The sequence below is a fragment of the Caretta caretta genome, chromosome 15, assembly GCF_965140235.1.
Source record: "Caretta caretta isolate rCarCar2 chromosome 15, rCarCar1.hap1, whole genome shotgun sequence".
In the NCBI taxonomy this organism is placed as follows: Eukaryota; Metazoa; Chordata; order Testudines; family Cheloniidae; genus Caretta; species Caretta caretta.
The window spans coordinates 228,905-246,252 of record NC_134220.1 but is presented as its reverse complement, the minus strand read 5'-3'; the positions used below and the strand labels follow the sequence as shown (position 1 = coordinate 246,252).

At 47.0% G+C, this 17,348-nt stretch overlaps 1 protein-coding gene across 3 annotated transcripts in view; it reads right to left on the bottom strand.

The window, feature by feature from the left end:
* The window catches only part of GAL3ST1 (galactose-3-O-sulfotransferase 1), a 47,989-nt gene that overhangs the window by 18,124 nt on the left and 12,517 nt on the right, over window positions 1–17,348 (bottom strand). Inside the window, exon 2 of one of the 3 annotated variants that reach the window (XM_048821778.2) lies at window positions 4,566–4,718. The exons of the other annotated variants lie outside the window; for them this stretch is intronic. Coding sequence (XP_048677735.2) covers window positions 4,566–4,616 — 51 coding nt within the window. The 5' untranslated portion in view covers window positions 4,617–4,718. The remainder of the gene's footprint in view (window positions 1–4,565; window positions 4,719–17,348) is intronic. 3 annotated transcript variants of the gene reach the window in all.

The window sequence follows — 17,348 nt, the reverse complement described above, 5'->3', positions numbered from 1 at the left end:
CCTCAGCCTGGTCCAGTCCGCACAAGAGATCCACTTCCTGGACACTACAGTGCTAATAAACAATGGTCACATAAACACCACCCTATACTGGAAACCTACTGACCGCTATTCCTACCTACATGCCTCCAGCTTTCACCCTGACCACACCCCACGATCCATCGTCTACAGCCAAGCTCTGCGATACAACCGCATTTGCTCCAACCCCTCAGACAGAGACGAACACCTACAAGATCTCTATCAAGCTTTCTTACAACTACAATACCCACTTGCGGAAGTGAAGAAACAGATTGATAGAGCCAGAAGAGTTCCCAGAAGTCACCTACTACAGGATCGGCCTAACAAAGAAAATAACAGAACGCCACTAGCCGTCACCTTCAGCCCCCAACTAAAACCCCTCCAACGCATTATTAAGGATCTACAACCTATCCTGAAGGATGACCCAACACTCTCACAAATCTTGGGAGACAGGCCAGTCCTTGCCTACAGACAGCCCCGCAACCTGAAGCAAATACTCACCAACAACCACATACCACACAACAGAACCACAAGCCCAGGAACCTATCCTTGCAACAAAGCCCGTTGCCAACTGTGCCCACATATCTATTCAGGGGACACCATCACAGGGCCTAATAACATCAGCCACACTATCAGAGGCTCGTTCACCTGCACATCCACCAATGTGATATATGCCATCATGTGCCAGCAATGCCCCTCTGCCATTTACATTGGTCAAACTGGACAGTCTCTACGTAAAAGAATAAATGGACACAAATCAGATGTCAAGAATTATAACATTCATAAACCAGTCGGAGAACACTTCAATTTCTCTGGTCACGCAATCACCGACATGAAGGTCACTATCTTACAACAAAAAAACTTCAAATCCAGACTCCAGTGAGAAACTGCTGAATTGGAATTCATTTGCAAATTAGATACTATTAATTTAGGCTTAATTAGAGACTGGGAGTGGCTAAGTCATTATGCAAGGTAGCCTATTTCCCCTTGCTTTTTCCTACCCCCCCCCAGACGTTCTGGTTAAACTTGGATTTAAACTTGGAGAGTGGTCAGTTTGGATGAGCTATTGCCAGCAGGAGAGTGAGTTTATGTGTGTGTGTGTGTGTTCCCCGGGGCAGGCGGGGGTGAGAAAGCCTAGATCTGTGCTGGAAATGACCCACCTTGATTACCATGCACATTGTAGGGAGAGTGGTCACTTTGGATGAGCTATTACCAGCAGGAGAGTGAGTTTGTGTGTGTGGTTTTTGGAGGGGGGTGAGGGGGTGAGAGAACCTGGATTTGTGCAGGAAATGGCCCACCTTGATTATCATACACATTGTGAAGAGAGTGGTCACTTTGGATGGGCTATTACCAGCAGGAGAGTGAGTTTGTGTGTGTGTGTGGGGGGGGGGGGGCGGAGGGTGAGAAAACCTGGATTTGTGCTAGAAATGGCCCAACTTGATGATCACTTTAGATAAGCTATTACCAGCAGGAGAGTGGGGTGGGAGGGGGTATTGTTTCATGGTCTCTGTGTGTATATAATGTCTACTGCAGTTTCCACGGTATGCATCCGATGAAGTGAGCTGTAGCTCACGAAAGCTCATGCTCAAATAAATTGGTTAGTCTCTAAGGTGCCATAAGTACTCCTTTTCTTTTTGTTCCTGGGTTAGTGTTTTTGTTGTGTGGTTGCTGGTGAGTATTTGCTTCCGGTTGGGGGGCTGTCTGTAAGCGAGGACTGGTCTGTCTCCCAAGATCTGTGAGAGTGAGGGATCATTTTTGAGGATAGGTTGTAAATCTGTGATGATGAGCTGGAGAGGTTTTAGCTGGGGGTGAAGGTGGCAGCTAGCAGCGTTCTGTTATTTTCTTTGTTGGGCCTGTCCTGTAGTAGGTGACTTCTGGGTATTCTTTTGGCTCTGTCAATCTGTTTCTTCACTTCAGCAGGTGGGTATTGCAGTTTTAAGAACACTTGATAGAGATCTTGTAGGTGTTTGTCTCTGTCTGAGGGATTGGAGCAAATGGGGTTGTATCTTACAGCTTGGCTGTAGACAATGGATCGTGTGGTGTGTCCTGGATGGAAGCTGGAGGCATGTAGTTAAGTACAGCGGTCAGTAGGTTTCCGGTATAGGGTGGTGTTCATGTGACCATTGCTTATTAGCACAGTAGTGTCCAGAAAATGGACCACTTGTGTGGATTGGTCTGGGCTGAGGTTGATGGTGGGATGGAAATTGTCGAAATCATGGTGGAATTCCTCAAGGGCTTCTTTTCCATGGGTCCAGATGATGAAGATGTCACAACTGTCTAAATGGGCCATCTTGATTATCACTACAAAAGTTTTTTTCTCCTGCTGATAATAGCTCATCTTAACTAATTAGCATCTCACAGTTTGTATGATAATTTCCAACTTATCTGTATATATCTTACTATATGTTCCATTCTAGGCATACGATGAAGTGGGCTGTAGCCCACAAAAGCTTATGCTCTAATAAATTTATTAGTCTCTAAGGTGCCACAAGTACTCCTGTTCTTTTAATTTCTGTTTAACTAACCTCATTTTTGCATAGTTCCCCTTTCTGAAATTAAATGCCACAGTGTTGGGCTGCTGAGGTGTTCTTCCCACCACAAGAATGTTAAATGTTATTATATTATGGTCACTAACATAAGTTACTTCGACTTAAGAGGTAGTATAGACAAGCCCTCAGGGACAGGGGAAGAACATCGAATGGGGATAAAGAACATTCCAACCAAGCTGCCAAATTGAGGATGGCCATTGTCATTTTTAGAGCTGGGAGGGAAAGCGGTTTCCTGTCCTGGGAAAAATGCTGAGATTTCAAAAAAATGTCCTCTCCCAAATCAGAATGAAAAGTTACAATCTCGAAATTTTTTGCCAAACCAATAATCTGCGTCAATCCCACTGTTTTGTTTCAATAATTTCAGTGTTTCATTTCAATTTTGACCTTTTTAATTTTTATCATTTTTACTCTGCTTAGTTGACATTTAGAAACAGAACATCGTTCCAAACCAAAAAAGTTGAATTTTTCATTCCGACAATTTCAAAAGCATTTTTTCCAAAAAATGTTCAAAACAAGACATTTGTCAGAACTGACCTTTTCCCACAAAGGTTTTCAGGTTTGATGAATCAGCATTTTCTTATGAAAAATGGTTGACCCAAAAATTCTCGACCACCTCCGTTTTTAAATTATTTTTCTAACAAAATTAATAAATTCATAGATTCCAAGGGGGTACCTTAACTCATCTAAATGTTTGCCTAATTTTACAACAGGCTACATAAAAAGCACTAGCATACAGACAAAATAAGAAAGCAAGCAATTTTTCAGTAATAGTGTGGCTGTGACACTTTTGTATTTTTATGTCTGATTTTGTAAGCAACTAGTTTGTAAGTGAGGTGAAACTTGGGGGTATGCAAGACAAATCAGACCCCTGAAAGGGGGACAGTAGTCTGGAAAAGTTGAGAACCACTGCTCCAAATCACACATGCTTTAACATTGTCAGTTTACCACGGACCCTACCTAATGGCTTACAGCAGTTCCCTCAACCACCTCCTAGCATTCTGGACCCAAAGGAGTCCCCTGAAAAATTCAAGAATGGGATGAAGGAGCAAGCAGTTTTTCAAGCACACATTTAAAGTCTTTCCTGTGGGAAGCCTCTCATCTTTGGCCTGTTGCCAAAACATCCTCTACTGAGAAGGACACACGGCTAATTAATCTCACCATGTCACCTCTCTCACCAGGTCCTGCTTTCTCCTGGCTGCTTGGATGGTGACATCCTTTCCAACCAGCTGCAAACAGACAACAACAAAACAACTGGCAAGGTGTCAGAAACAGCAGCTGCATGCTTCATAAGTGCACTTCTCAGCCGCTAGGGGCGATGGGGTTTGGCCGCGCTCCTGCAGTGGATCCCGTTCCTCTCTGCTCTTCCTCAGGCTCCCCTGGACTCCCACATGGCTTGACTCTGCTTCAGCAACCCTCTAACCTCTAAGAGGCCTCCTCAGAAGTGAGGCCTCAGGCCGTCTGTCCCCAGGCTCCCTACTCAGTGTTCCCTGGGAACCTGGTAGAGTTAGAGAGCCCCGCTTAGACCATGACGGGTTAAAGACCCCCGCACTGACTGTTCTCACTGATAAATTCTAAATCATTTAAAAAAAAAAACCTAAAGAAACTTCCAGACAAAACACAGGCACGTTAAGGGTAAGAAATACCAGCAACCTCAACCCCAGAAGACCAGGGTAGCTATTAAAAGCAGCTCAGGCACACAGTGCTGGGATGGTAAAAACAAGCCTGTATGTGCCATGTCCAGCTGCTTGAGCTACAGAAATGGTGGGAGAGTCCTAGATTCCAAGGTCAGAAGGGCCCACCGTGATCATCTGACCTCCTGTTTCACACAGGCCAGAAACCTACCCCATAAAAGCTCCTAGGGCAGAGCTGTTAGAAAAACATCCAATCCTGATTTAAAAATTGCCAGGGATGGAGAATCACCAGACCCCTGGGTAAATTGTTCCCATGGTTAATTATGCTCATTGTTAAATTTTTACAACCGGCTACATAATTTTCAGTTACCTTTTTTTCAGTCGGAATTTGTCTAGCTTCAACTTCCAGCCATTGGATCATGTTAGACCTTTGTGTGCTAGACTGAAGATCCCATTGTTAAATATTTATTCCCCATGTAGCTATTTATAGGCTGTGATCAAGTCATCGCTGAAGCTTCTCTCTCTGTTAAGCGAAGCAGATTGAGCTCTAATGAAATAGCTGGAGAAAGATGATTGAGTGAGCAGCTTCCAGCCCAGCTGTCTGTCAGAACACGGCCTTCTGTACATGGTGTTCTGCCAGGAACAAATTCACAACAGGGGTTACCAGGGGGTGGATTAGGGCATGATCTAGGGATCCAGTCCTTGGGTGGGAGGAAAGCTCAGGGATCCACAAAGTCTGGCTTCCAGGCTCTGTGGGAAAAGGGCCAATGGCCAGAGAGTTCTGGGAATGCCCTAGTGAGTCAGAAGTAGGAGGTAGCCTGGCAGGGAGGCTGGAGAGCCAAGAGCACTAGTTTTTTGTGAGGGGGGCAGTTGGCTGGACTGGATCCAGACCCCTTTTGTCTCAATTTACCCGCTGGGTGTTGAACAGATCTTCAGATAGTGATAGTGAGAGAGGGCCCAGCTGAGTGTTTGGTTGACTATGGATTCCAGGTGAAAGGTGGCTGTGTTTGTTAGACCTCGCGGCTGATTTAGACTATAGGCAGAAAGTAGACAGTAATTAAGACCTGCATTGCTCCCTCAGCCACAGCAAAGGTGCAAAAAGAAAAGGAGTACTTGTGGCACCTTAGAGACTAACCAATTTATTTGAGCATAAGCTTTCGATGCATCCGATGAAGTGAGCTGTAGCTCACGAAAGCTTATGCTCAAATAAATTGGTTAGTCTCTAAGGTGCCACAAGTACTCCTTTTCTTTTTGCGAATACAGACTAACATGGCTGTTACTCTGAAACCAGCAAAGGTGCAGTTCCCCTGTGTGAGATGGCAGGCCCAACAGCTCCAAAGGACAGCACTATGGGCCAGCAGGTGGGATCTAGACGGAGCCACATTTTCTTCCGGCTGGGGTGCTGAACCTCAAGCTGTCATCTTTATATTAACCGGTAGTTTTCCCTCTGGGGCACTTGGTCACCTGCTCTGCTCCTGCTTTCCTCTCGTGGAAGCTGTTATTTCACCACTATGGCTCGTTATCCCTAGGAGTCCCTGCAGAGTGTTTAAAGGCTGTTCACAGCCTGAAAAGAGGGACTGCCCCTTGGAGGGGGGAGCAGCTCAAGCTGGGGAAGCCAAGGACTGGAAGGGCCACCAAGTGCAGCTGATACTCACAGGGGCCAAGCTCTCTCCTGGGGGCAGCAGCAGAAACTGACTCACCACCAGGTGGTGCTGGGCTGTTTCTCGTGACCACAACAGTAACAGCCCCTGTGGGTGGTCGAAACAAAGGCTGAGCATTCATGACATTCCCACAAGGGCTGGACGAAAGCAGCTCAGGTCATTGGCTTCACATCTCACTGCACAGCAGAGCTCCAGGTGGATCATCTCCTTCCACTTCGTCACCAGCTTCACTTCCAGCCACACGCTGGACACGCTGCACGGGGCCTCCTGCCCAAGCACTGCTTAGCTTAGGGCATCAGCCAATGGGCAACAGGCAGGGCAAAGGCAGCAACTTGCAGTCAAAAGGCAAAAGGGGATAGTAATCTGCACCCAGCACACAGGCTCCAATGACTCTGGGCAAGAGCACAGGCACTTCCACTAAAGAAGCCCATGCTGTGCCCGTGGAGTCCAGAGAAGCAGCTGTAACCATTTGACCTGTGTCTCCAAACAGCCCCCTCCTCGCCCTACACTCACGCTAATCAGCTCAGTATACGTGGGCGACAGCAGCAGCCAGTCTGAGCCCAGAGGGACCAGCATTGCCACACAAGTGTGTAACAGGATGTGCGTCGCTGGGTCACGCGGGTCCCAGGCCTTCTGACTTTGCCCTCCTGTCCAGCTCCCTCTCTCTTTAGACTGTAAGCTTGTCAGGGCAGGGACTGTGGCTTTCTTTAGGTGTGTGGGGACCTGCATCCATCATTCAGACTAATTTCCAGGGGCCTCGAGCCACCTGTGCGCACACAGGGACACACACGAAAGCCAAACCATCCAAGCAGGGGCAGGGGTGCCCAGAAATACACGTAACCTGGTCTAAGTGCTTGGCTACACTTACATTTCATAGCGGTCTAACTTGCTGGCTCAGGGGTGTGAAAAATCCCGCCCCCCCAGTGCAGCAAGTTTGAGTGCTTTACAGCGCTAGCGTGGACAGGCTCCGAGCGACTCCTCTCATGGAGGTGGATTACCAGGAGCGCGTGACCACACTTACACTTTAAAGCGCTGCTGCGGGAGTGCTTCGAAGTTTCTAGTATAGATGTAGCCTAAGTCTGCACACCTGGTAGCAGAAGGACACACATGTCTGATTCACTCCCACAGGGGCCAGCAGTGCACAGACGTGTACCTGCCAGGACAGCCTTATAAATATCCATGGGGCAGTGAACTTTTCACCTGCTCTCCAAGGAAAGGGCTCTCCCCATCTTGAGCCCTGTAGCCTAGCCTCCCCAGGGACAGCCTCCTGCTGCTCTCTAGTTCCATGGTTCATAGGCACACAGGGATGCACCTGATCACCTGCACCACTCATTCTTACCACCCCACCCTATGCACAGGGTGCACATGACCTTTCTTGGGAAGCCCAGCCCCTCCTGCCCGACCCCCTCAGCTTGTCTAGGAAGCCTTGAGCCAGCCAGCAGGGACCAGAGGGAAGTTAAAAGGGTACAGCACCTGCAAACCATCAGCTGCAACCTGCAAGGGATGAGTTCTCTGGAAGTCCCAGGGAGCAGAGGGGATGAGCAGGTCCAAGGTCTGACAACTGACTGAGGCTGGAGCTGCCTGGTAGCGTGTGAGCAACTGCATTGCAGCAATGCTGTCCTCTGTGTCAGGACAAGGAGACATGCTACTTGGGGACGGGAAAGCTGCCTCAGTCCCTGGAAAAATCATGGAGCAGGTCCTCAAGGAATCAATTCTGAAGCACTTAGCGGAGAGGAAAGTGATCAGGAACAGTCAGCATGGATTCACCAAGGGCAAGTCATGCCTGACTAATCTAATTGCCTTCGATGATGAGATAACCGGCTCTGTGGATGAAGGGAAAGCAGTGGATGTGTTGTTCCTTGACTTTAGCAAAGCTTTTGACACGGTCTCCCACAGTATTCTTGCCAGCAAGTTAAAGAAGTATGGGCTGGATGGACTATAAGGTGGATGTTGTCGGTAGCTACTGGTGAGGTGCTCTGCTCTGGTTCAATGATGATAACAGTCGGCTGCATGCATGTTCCCTCTGTGTGCTGCCCCAGCTCTGTGCAGATATCTGACACAGCAGACCCCGAGAGAAACCCCAAAGACCACAGACTCTAGTAAGGTACGAAGGCACCCGGCCCGGTTTATTGTCAAACGAAGCACAGGAATAGTTTCCTATAGACTCTCCAGGACATACTACGAATATGTGCCCCCTGGCAATGGACACAGCTCAGTCAGTGGCGGGACACTCCACTGCCCCCTAGGCTGGACAAAGATATGCGCTCCAGGACCTATTTTTATACAGTTGCAGGACAGATTACTCATCCCTACTGACATATTGAGGTACAGCCCCTTGACTCATTAGGGTGCTGTCTCCCCCTTTGATCATGTTGGTTCAAACAAACAGATCTGTCCATCATGCTGTCCTTTTGACCCTGTCTTTGGGGTGCATCTGGCTGTTCCTTGTTATCTCTGTGAAGTGTCCTCGTATTGGGATGTCCAGGTGCCATCTTGGTACACGTTCCTCTTATTACTACTTATATCATTAGCACATGCTTTCTAGGATCCCTTTTCTTGCCAAGTTCTGCAATTAGGGCCTGCCTCTGGCTCACAGCCCAGCTTTGCTTAGCAATGCCTGGAAGTACTTTGGTTCAGGCTTTAGGCCTCAGACCAGGCCTCTGATACAAGGGTTTGTATTTCAGGGTCTCTTACTACAGCAGATAGAAACCTGGCTAGATCTTCAGGCTTAATGGGTAGTGATCAATGGCGCCATGTCCAGTTGGCAGCCGGTATCAAGCGGAGTGCCCAAAAGGTTGGTCCTGGGGCCGGTTTTGTTCAAGTCTCTAAGGTGCCACAAGTACTCCTTTTCTTTTTGCGAATACAGACTAACATGGCTGTTCCTCTGAAACCTTTCATTAATGATCTGGAGGATGGTGTGGATTGCACCCTCAGCAAGTTTGCAGATGACACGAAACTGGGAGGAGTGGTAGATATGCTGGAGGGTAGGGATAGGATACAGAGGGACCTAGACAAATTAGAGGATTGGGCCAAAAGAAATCTGATGAGTTCAACAAGGACAAGTGCAGAGTCCTGCACTTAGAACAGAAAAATCCCATGCACAGCTACAGACTAGGGACCGAATGGCTAGGCAGCAGTTCTGCAGAAAAGGACCTAGGGGTTACAGTGGATGAGAAGCTGGATATGAGTCAATAATGTGCCCTTGTTGCCAAGAAGGCTAATCGCATTTTGGGCTGCAAAAGTAGGGACATTGCCAGCAGATTGAGGGACGTGATCGTTCCCATCTATTCGACATTGGTGAGGTCTCATCTGGAGTACTGTGTCCAGTTTTGGGCCCCACACTACAAGAAGGATATGGAAAAATTGGAAAGCGTCCAGCGGAGGGCAACAAAAATGATTAGGGGACTGAAGCACATGACTTATGAGGAGAGGCTGAGAGAACTGGGATTGTTTAGTCTGCAGAAGAGACGAATGAGGTGGGATTTGATAGCTGCTTTCAACTACCTGAAAGGGGGTTTCAAAGAAGATGGCTCTAGACTGTTCTCAGTGGTAGCAGATGACAGAAAAAGGAGTAATGGTCTCAAGTTGCAGTGGGGGAGGTTTAGGCTGGATATTAGGAAAAACTATTTCCCTAGGAGGGTGGTGAAGCACTGGGATGGGTTACCTAGGGAGGTGGTGGAATCTCCTTCCTTTGAGGTTTTTAAGGTTAGGCTTGACAAAGCCCTGGCTGGGATGATTAGTTGGGGATTGGTCCTGCTTTGAGCAGGGGGTTGGACCAGATGAGCTCCTGAGGTCCCTTCCAACCCTGATATTCTATGATTCTATGCTTGCAGCAATGCTCCAGGCAAGGCCCACAAAGGTTTTGGGCGGCTCAGGGCAAAAATCTGAAACTGAGGCCCCTTCATACTTCCAAAAACATTACCATGTGTAGACCAAAGAGGGGAGAGGATGGGGAGGGCAGGCGGGGGAAGGGGGGGGGGAGGCCTGTTGTAGTAGTAGGATTTTATGTTTGTATAATTCTGTATCTGAGCTGATTTCAAGGCAGTAACAGACCTTTGAGGGTCACCACTTTGTTGTAGGCTTAGCATTTTAAAATAAGTAAAAGAATGCCATGATTGTTTTTCTTCTGCATTGCAATTTGATGTTCCTGTTCAAAATGTTCTGTGTAAATTAATTCTCTTTTGTGTGTGAATGAGGAATGGGTGTTAAGAGATAAGTGTGAAGGCCATGGCTGAACCAGATGTTCTAGGGAGGAACCAGAGACAGACACAAGGGTGCCAGGAGGCTGAAACATGCCCCTATTGAAATATCAGAGGAGGGTAGATTGACGACTCTAAAAATGAGACAGGCACCTATCAATGGGGACAAGATAGCAGTGATCAAAACCAGCAGGGATAACTCCCTGAAAGACTTAATGAAAGAACAAGATAAAGGATGAGAAAAACAATGTAAGAAAACAAGCACTCATCAAACAACAGTTGATTACAGCATGATGGTGCAAAACTCATTGGTTCCCAAGGAAGGAAAATCACTTTGGGTTCATCCTGCCAAGACTTCCCTGAAGTATCGTGTCGCAACTGACAGAACCCGGCTCCTCTCTACCCGTGATCAACCTACCTGGCCACTAGATTGATCTGGACTCTGGACTGGTAACTATAACAACTGGTAACTATAACTGGTAACTATAACTGGCGGAACAGTGTGTGTGTGTGCGTGTGATTGAATGCATATGCTAATTGTTGTATCTTCAATAAAGTGGTGTATTGCCTTTTCCCCTGAAAAAGATCCCCTGTGCTTCTTTAAGCATAACATTTTTGGTGGAGAATTGCAAAAGGGGGAAGACATGCACTGTGATTGTTGAAAACACTGCTAAATACTGCTAAAAGATATACCATACATATAAAGTGATTGATCATTCTGGTGTGCACACCCCCGGTCGTAGAAGTGCCAGGCAATAGGGGGAGGATTAGAGTCCTCGGGGCGACCCGTCTTTCGGGGAAAAATTACATAGGTGAATAGACCCTCGGTCGTAGCCCAAAAGGTAGGGGGCTTAGCGTTCCCCCCTCCTGCTCTGTCAGACAGAGTTTTTATGGATATAGATTTTTTGTGTTTTGTAAGTCCCAGCACAAGCGTGGGCAAATAAGGAGTAGATTTCTGTAAAACCTCACTCTGAAGGATATTGGAGTGTGGGATATTGTTGTGATTTCACAATTTTAAGAAAAATGTTAAACAAAAGGGACCAGGAAGTGTGGGGGCTAATTGAGGAGCCCACCCTCTTTGCTAAATGGTTAGCGGGACAAAGCCTGTGCCCATGGGAAGGAATAGTTCAGCGAGGAAAGCAGGATCAGATCCAGACAAGCAGGCAGGCAACAGATAAAGAGATTGGAAAACAGGTTGGGAGCCCTGAGGGGCCTAGTGGCAGGAGTAAGGAAAGGAGTAAGTATAGGCATGGGGATTTCAGATCCCTGGGACAATACAGTAACTCCTCACTTGACATAGTAGTTCTGTTCCTGAAATATGCGACTTTACGCGAAACGATGTTAAGCAAATCCAATTTCCCCATAAGAATTAATGTGAATGGGGGGATTAGGTACCAGGGAAATTTTTTTCACCAGACAAAAGACTATATTATACATAGTATAAGTTTTAAACAAACAATTTAATACTGCTACACAGCGATGATGATTGTGAAGCTTGACTGAGGTGGTGAAGTCAGAGGGTGGGGTACTTCTCAGGAAATGTTTCAGAGTAGCAGCCGTGTTAGTCTGTATTCGCAAAAAGAAAAGCAGGATTTGTGGCACCTTAGAGATTAACAAATTTATTTGAGCGTAAGCTTTCGTGAGCATCATCGGATGCATTCAGTGGAAAATACAGTGGGGAGATTTATATACACAGAGAACACGAAAATCCAGTTTGCAAATTAATTCCAATTCAGCAGTTTCTCATTGGAGTCTGTTTTTGAAGTTTTTTTTGTTGAAGAATTGCCACTTTTAGGTCTGTAATCGAGTGATCAGAGAGATTGAAGTGTTCTCCAACTGGTTTTTGAATGTTATAATTCTTGATGTCTGATCTGTGTCCATTGATTCTTTTACGTAGAGACTGTCCAGTTTGACCAATGTACATGGCAGAGGGGCATTGCTGACACATGATGTCATAGATCACATTGGTAGATGCGCAGGTGAACGAGCCTCTGATAGTGTGGCTGATGTGATTAGGCCCTATGATGGTGTCCCCTGAATAGATAGCAGGAAGTGTCTTACTGCTAAATGATGAACTAGCAATTGGCTGAGCCCTCAAGGGTTAACTCATTGTTGTTAATGTAGCCTCACACTCTACAAGGCAGCACGAATGGAGGGAGGGGAGACAGCGTGGCAGACAGAGACACACACTGTGTGTGTGAGAGAGAGAAATGCACATTGTCCCTTTAAGTATGCTGACCCCAGACCACACTCTTAAATACCCTACCTTGTTAAGTAGATCAGCAAACGGAGACCGCAGCTGCTGCCAGGAAGCTCCCTCCGTCCTGAGCCCTGTCGTGTGTCCCCCCTGCTCTACTGAAGATGGAGTAAGTGGGGTGCAGCAGCCGGGGGAGGGGGACACCCTGACATTAGCCCCCCTCTTCCTCCTCTCCCTCCCCCCGCACATAGCAAGCAGGAGGCTCAGGGAGCAGCTCTAAAGCAGAGGGCAGGAGCAGCACAGGGCAGTGGGGGGAGGGACAGCTGAACTGCTGGCAATTGATAGCCTGCTGGGCGGCTGCCACACAGAGAACTTAGGGGAGCAGGGAGCTGATGCGGGGCTGCCGGCCCACCCTGGTTCCAAGCCCCCACCAGCTTCCTGCAAGCAGTGGACAAAGCAGGCCGCTGCCAAATGACATTATAAGGGAGCATTACACAACTTTAAAAGAGCATGTTCCCTAATTGATCAGCAACGAAACAACGTTAAGTGAGACGACTTTAAGTGAGGAGTTACTGTACTCGGAATGGTGAAATCTGAGTTGATGAAGGTGTCATTTTGGGAGATAAGCAAGTGATTTAAGGAAAGAGAGTGAGAAGTTAACTGCAGATTCTGAAGGGAATTAAGCAGTTGAACATTGTCAAAATGTTAAAAAGGAAAAGTGTTATAGAAAAGTTTCAGAGTAACAGCCGTGTTAGTCTGTATTCGCAAAAAGAAAAGGAGTACTTGTGGCACCTTAGAGACTAACCAATTTATTTGAGCATGAGCTTTCGTGAGCTACAGCTCACTTCATCGGGTGCATACCGTGGAAACTGCAGCAGACTTTATATATACACAGAGAATATGAAAGGAGGTATTGTTTCATATTCTCTGTGTATATATAAAGTCTGCTACAGTTTCCACGGTATGCATCCGATGAAGTGAGCTGTAGCTCACGAAAGCTCATGCTCAAATAAATTGGTTAGTCTCTAAGGTGCCACAAGTACTCCTTTTCTTGTTATAGAAAAAGAATTCTTGGTTTCTTTGCAGACATTCTGAAGGAAAAATGGGCTCTTTTCCAAAGGAATGTCTGTAAATAAGCCAGGCAAAGAGACAATCTGATTTAAATCATTTGACTATGAACAATTTAGTTAAATTCACTAAAAGAACATAAGGGGTTTCTACTGAAACTTTACCTCCCGCAAATGTATACACATGTAATCTATGTATAACTGTGTAAAAATTAAAGCAGTGTAAGGGATGTTAAGAAAAAATAATGTGTGTGTAAATACATTGTGTAAATATGTGAGGTTTTAAGGACCTAAATCAATACTCCTGGTCTGCAGGTTTAAGATGAATTGGTTTTGTTCTGTTTTTAAATAATACCACTAAAATCCATTCGAATCTTTCATTAAAAGTTGCAGAAATGACAGACACTGTTTGCCAGACACAGGTAACTAGTGCTGTTTGGCTTTGGTATTTAGCATTTAACCCTTAAGGTACCTTAATGCTTTATAATGTTCAATATCTTTTTAAAAACCAAAGTCGTGGCTGCAAGCAGGGCAGTCAAAGCCAGGAAAATGGGAAAAGATTCTGGATTTGTTTTTTGGTAACAAAATAGCAGATAAGAGCTGTAGTAAAAGTATAAGAAATTAAAAAAGACAGTGTGCCCTTCTGGAGCAACAGCAGGGGTGAGGTGCACAAAGAAGCAATGTTAGAAACACTGAGCCTTAAGGTAGCTCTGAGTAACCAAACTGTCACTTTGATAAGGTTTCAGAGTAGCAGCCATGTTAGTCTGTATTTGCAAAAACATCCGATGAAGTGAGCTGTAGCTCACGAAAGCTTATGCTCAAATAAATTTGTTAGTGTCTTAGCCCTGGTCTACACTAGGAGTTTAGGTCAAATTTAGCAGCATTAAATCGATGTAAACCTGCCTCCGTTCACACGATAAAGCCCTTTTTTTCGACTTAAAGGGCTCTTAAAATCGATTTCCTTAATCCACCTCTGACAAGTGGATTAGCGCTTAAATCGGCCTTGCCAGGTCGAATTTGGGGTACTGTGGACGCAATTAGACGGTATTGGCCTGCGGGAGCTATCCCAGAGTGCTCTATTGTGACCGCTCTGGACAGCACTCTCAACTCAGATGCACTGGTCAGGTAGACAGGAAAAGGCCCGCAAACTTCTGAATTTCAATTTCCTGTTTGCATGGTCACCTGCAGCTTGCCACGCTGGCCAGAGCTCATCAGCAGAGGTGACCATGCAGAGCTCATCAGCAGAGGTGACCATGATGGAGTCCCAGAATTGCAAAAGAGCGCCAGCATGGACCGAACAGGAGGTATGGGATCTGACCGCTGTAAGGGGAGAGGAATCTGTGCTATCAGAACTCCGTTCCAGTTTTCGAAATGCCAAAACATTTGTCAAAATCTCCCAGGGCATGAAGGACAAGGCCATAACAGGGACCCGAAGCAATGCCGCATGAAACTTAAGGAGCTGAGGCAAGCCTACCAGAAAACAGAGAGGCAAATGGCCGCTCCGGGTCAGAGCCCCAAACATGCCGCTTCTATGATGAGCTGCATGCCATTTTAGGGGGTTTGGCCACCACTACCCCAGCCGTGTTGTTTGACTCCTTCAATGGAGATGGAGGCAACACAGAAGCAGGTTTTGGGGACGAGGAAGATGATGATGATGAAGTTGTAGATAGCTCACAGCAAGCAAGCTGAGAAACCGGTTTTCCCGACAGCCAGGAACTGTTTCTCACCCTGGACCTGTAGGCAGTCCCCCCTGAACCCACCTAAGGCTGCCTCCCGGACCCGCCAGGTGGAGAAGGGACCTCTGGTGAGTGTACCTTTTAAAATACTATACATGGTTTAAAAGCAAGCATGTTTAATGATTAATTTGCCTTGGCATTTGTGGCTCTCCTGGATGTACTCCCAAAGCCTTTGCAAAAGGTTTCTGGGGAGGGCAGCCTTATTCCACCCACCATGGTAGGACACTTTACCACACCAGGCCAGTAGCACGTACTCGGGAATCATTGTAGAACAAAGCATTGCAGTGTATGTTTGCTGGCATTCAAACAACATCCGTTCTTTATCTCTCTGTGTTATCCTCAGGAGAGTGATATCATTCATGGTCACCTGGTTGAAATACGGTGCTTTTCTTAAGGGGACATGCAGAGGTGCCCATTCCTGCTGGGCTGTTTGCCTGTGGCTGAACAGAAATGTTCTCCGCTGTTAGACGGGGGGCAGGTGGAGTGTGAGGGGCTAGCCACATGGTGGGGGGAGGCAAAATGCGACCTTGGAACGAAAGCACATATGCTGTGTATGTAATGTTAACAGCAAGGTTTTAACCATGAAAGAGTGTAGCCATTGTTCTAGAAAATGTGTCTTTTTAAATACCACTGCCTCTTTTTTTTTTCTCCACCAGCTGCATGTGTTTCAATGATCACAGGATCTTCTCCTTCTCAGAGGCTAGTGAAGATTAGAAGGCGAAAAAAATGCACTCGTGATGAAATGTTCTCTGAGCTCATGGTGTCCTCCCACACTGACATAGCACAGACGACTGCGTGGAGGCAGACAATGTCAGAGTGCAGGAAAGAACAATATGACTTGGAGGAGAGGGCTGAAGAGAGTAAGTGGTGGGCTGAAGAGAGGGCTGAAGCTCAAATGTGGCAGCAGCGTGATGAGAGGAGGTAGGATTCAATGCTGAGGCTGCTGGAGGATCAAACCAATATGCTCCAGCGTATGGTTGAGCTGCAGGAAAGGCAGCAGGAGTACAGACCGCCGCTACAGCCCCTGTGTAACCAACCGCCCTCCTCCCCAAGTTCCATAGCCTCCTCACCCAGACGCCCAAGAACGCAGTGGGGGGGCCTCCGGCCACCTGGCCACTCCACTCCAGAGGATTGCCCAAGCAACAGAAGGCTGGCATTCAATAAGTTTTAAAGTTTTAAATTTTTAAAGTGCTGTGTGGCCTTGTCCTTCCCTCCTCCACCACCCCTCCTGGTGCTTCTCTCCTCCACCACCCCTCCTGGGCTACCTTGGTAGTTATCCCCCTATTTGTGTGATGAATGAATAAAGAAGGTATGAATGTGAAGCAACAATGACTTTATTGCCTCTGCAAGTGGTGATCAAAGGGAGGAGGGGAGAGTGGTTAGCTTACAGGTAAGTAGAGTGAACCAAGGGGTGGTGGGTTTCATCATGGTGAAACAAACAGAAATTTCACACCGTAGCCTGTCCAGTCATGAAACTGGTTTTCAAAGCTTCTCTGATGCGCACCCCGTGCCCTCCTGTGCTCTTCTAACCGCCCTGGTGTCTGGCTGTGCGAAATCAGAAGCCAGGCGATTTGCCTCAACCTCCCACCCCGCCATAAATGTCTCCCCCTTACTCTCACAGATATTATGGAGCGACAGCAAGCAGTAATAACAGTGGGAATATTGGTTTCGCTGAGGTCTAAGCGAGTCAGTAAACTGCGCCAGCGTGCTTTTAAACATCCAAATGCACATTCTACCACCGTTCTGCACTTGCTCAGCCTGTAGTTGAACAGCTCCTGACTACTGTCCAGGCTGCCTGTGTATGGCTTCATAAGCCATGGCATTAAGGGGTAGGCTGGGTCCCCAAGGATACATATAGGCATTTCAATGTCCCCAACGGTTATTTTCTGGTCTGGGAAGTAAGTCCCTTGCTGCAGCTGTTGAAACAGACCAGAGTTCCTGAAGATGCGAGCATCATGTACCTTTCCCGGCCATCCCACGTTGATGTTGGTGAAACGTCCCTTGTGATCCACCAGTTCTTGCAGCACCATTGAAAAGTACCCCTTGCGGTTAATGTACTCACCGCCTTGGTGCTCCGGTGGCAAGATAGGGATATGGGTTCTGTCTATGGCCCCACCACAGTTAGGGAATCCCATTGCAGCAAAGCCATCCACTATGACCTGCACATTTCCCAGGGTCACTACCCTTGATATCAGCAGATCTTTGATTGCATTGGCTACTTGCATCACAGCAGCCCCCACAGTAGATTTGCCCACTCCAAATTGATTCCCAACTGACTGGTAGTTGTCTGGCG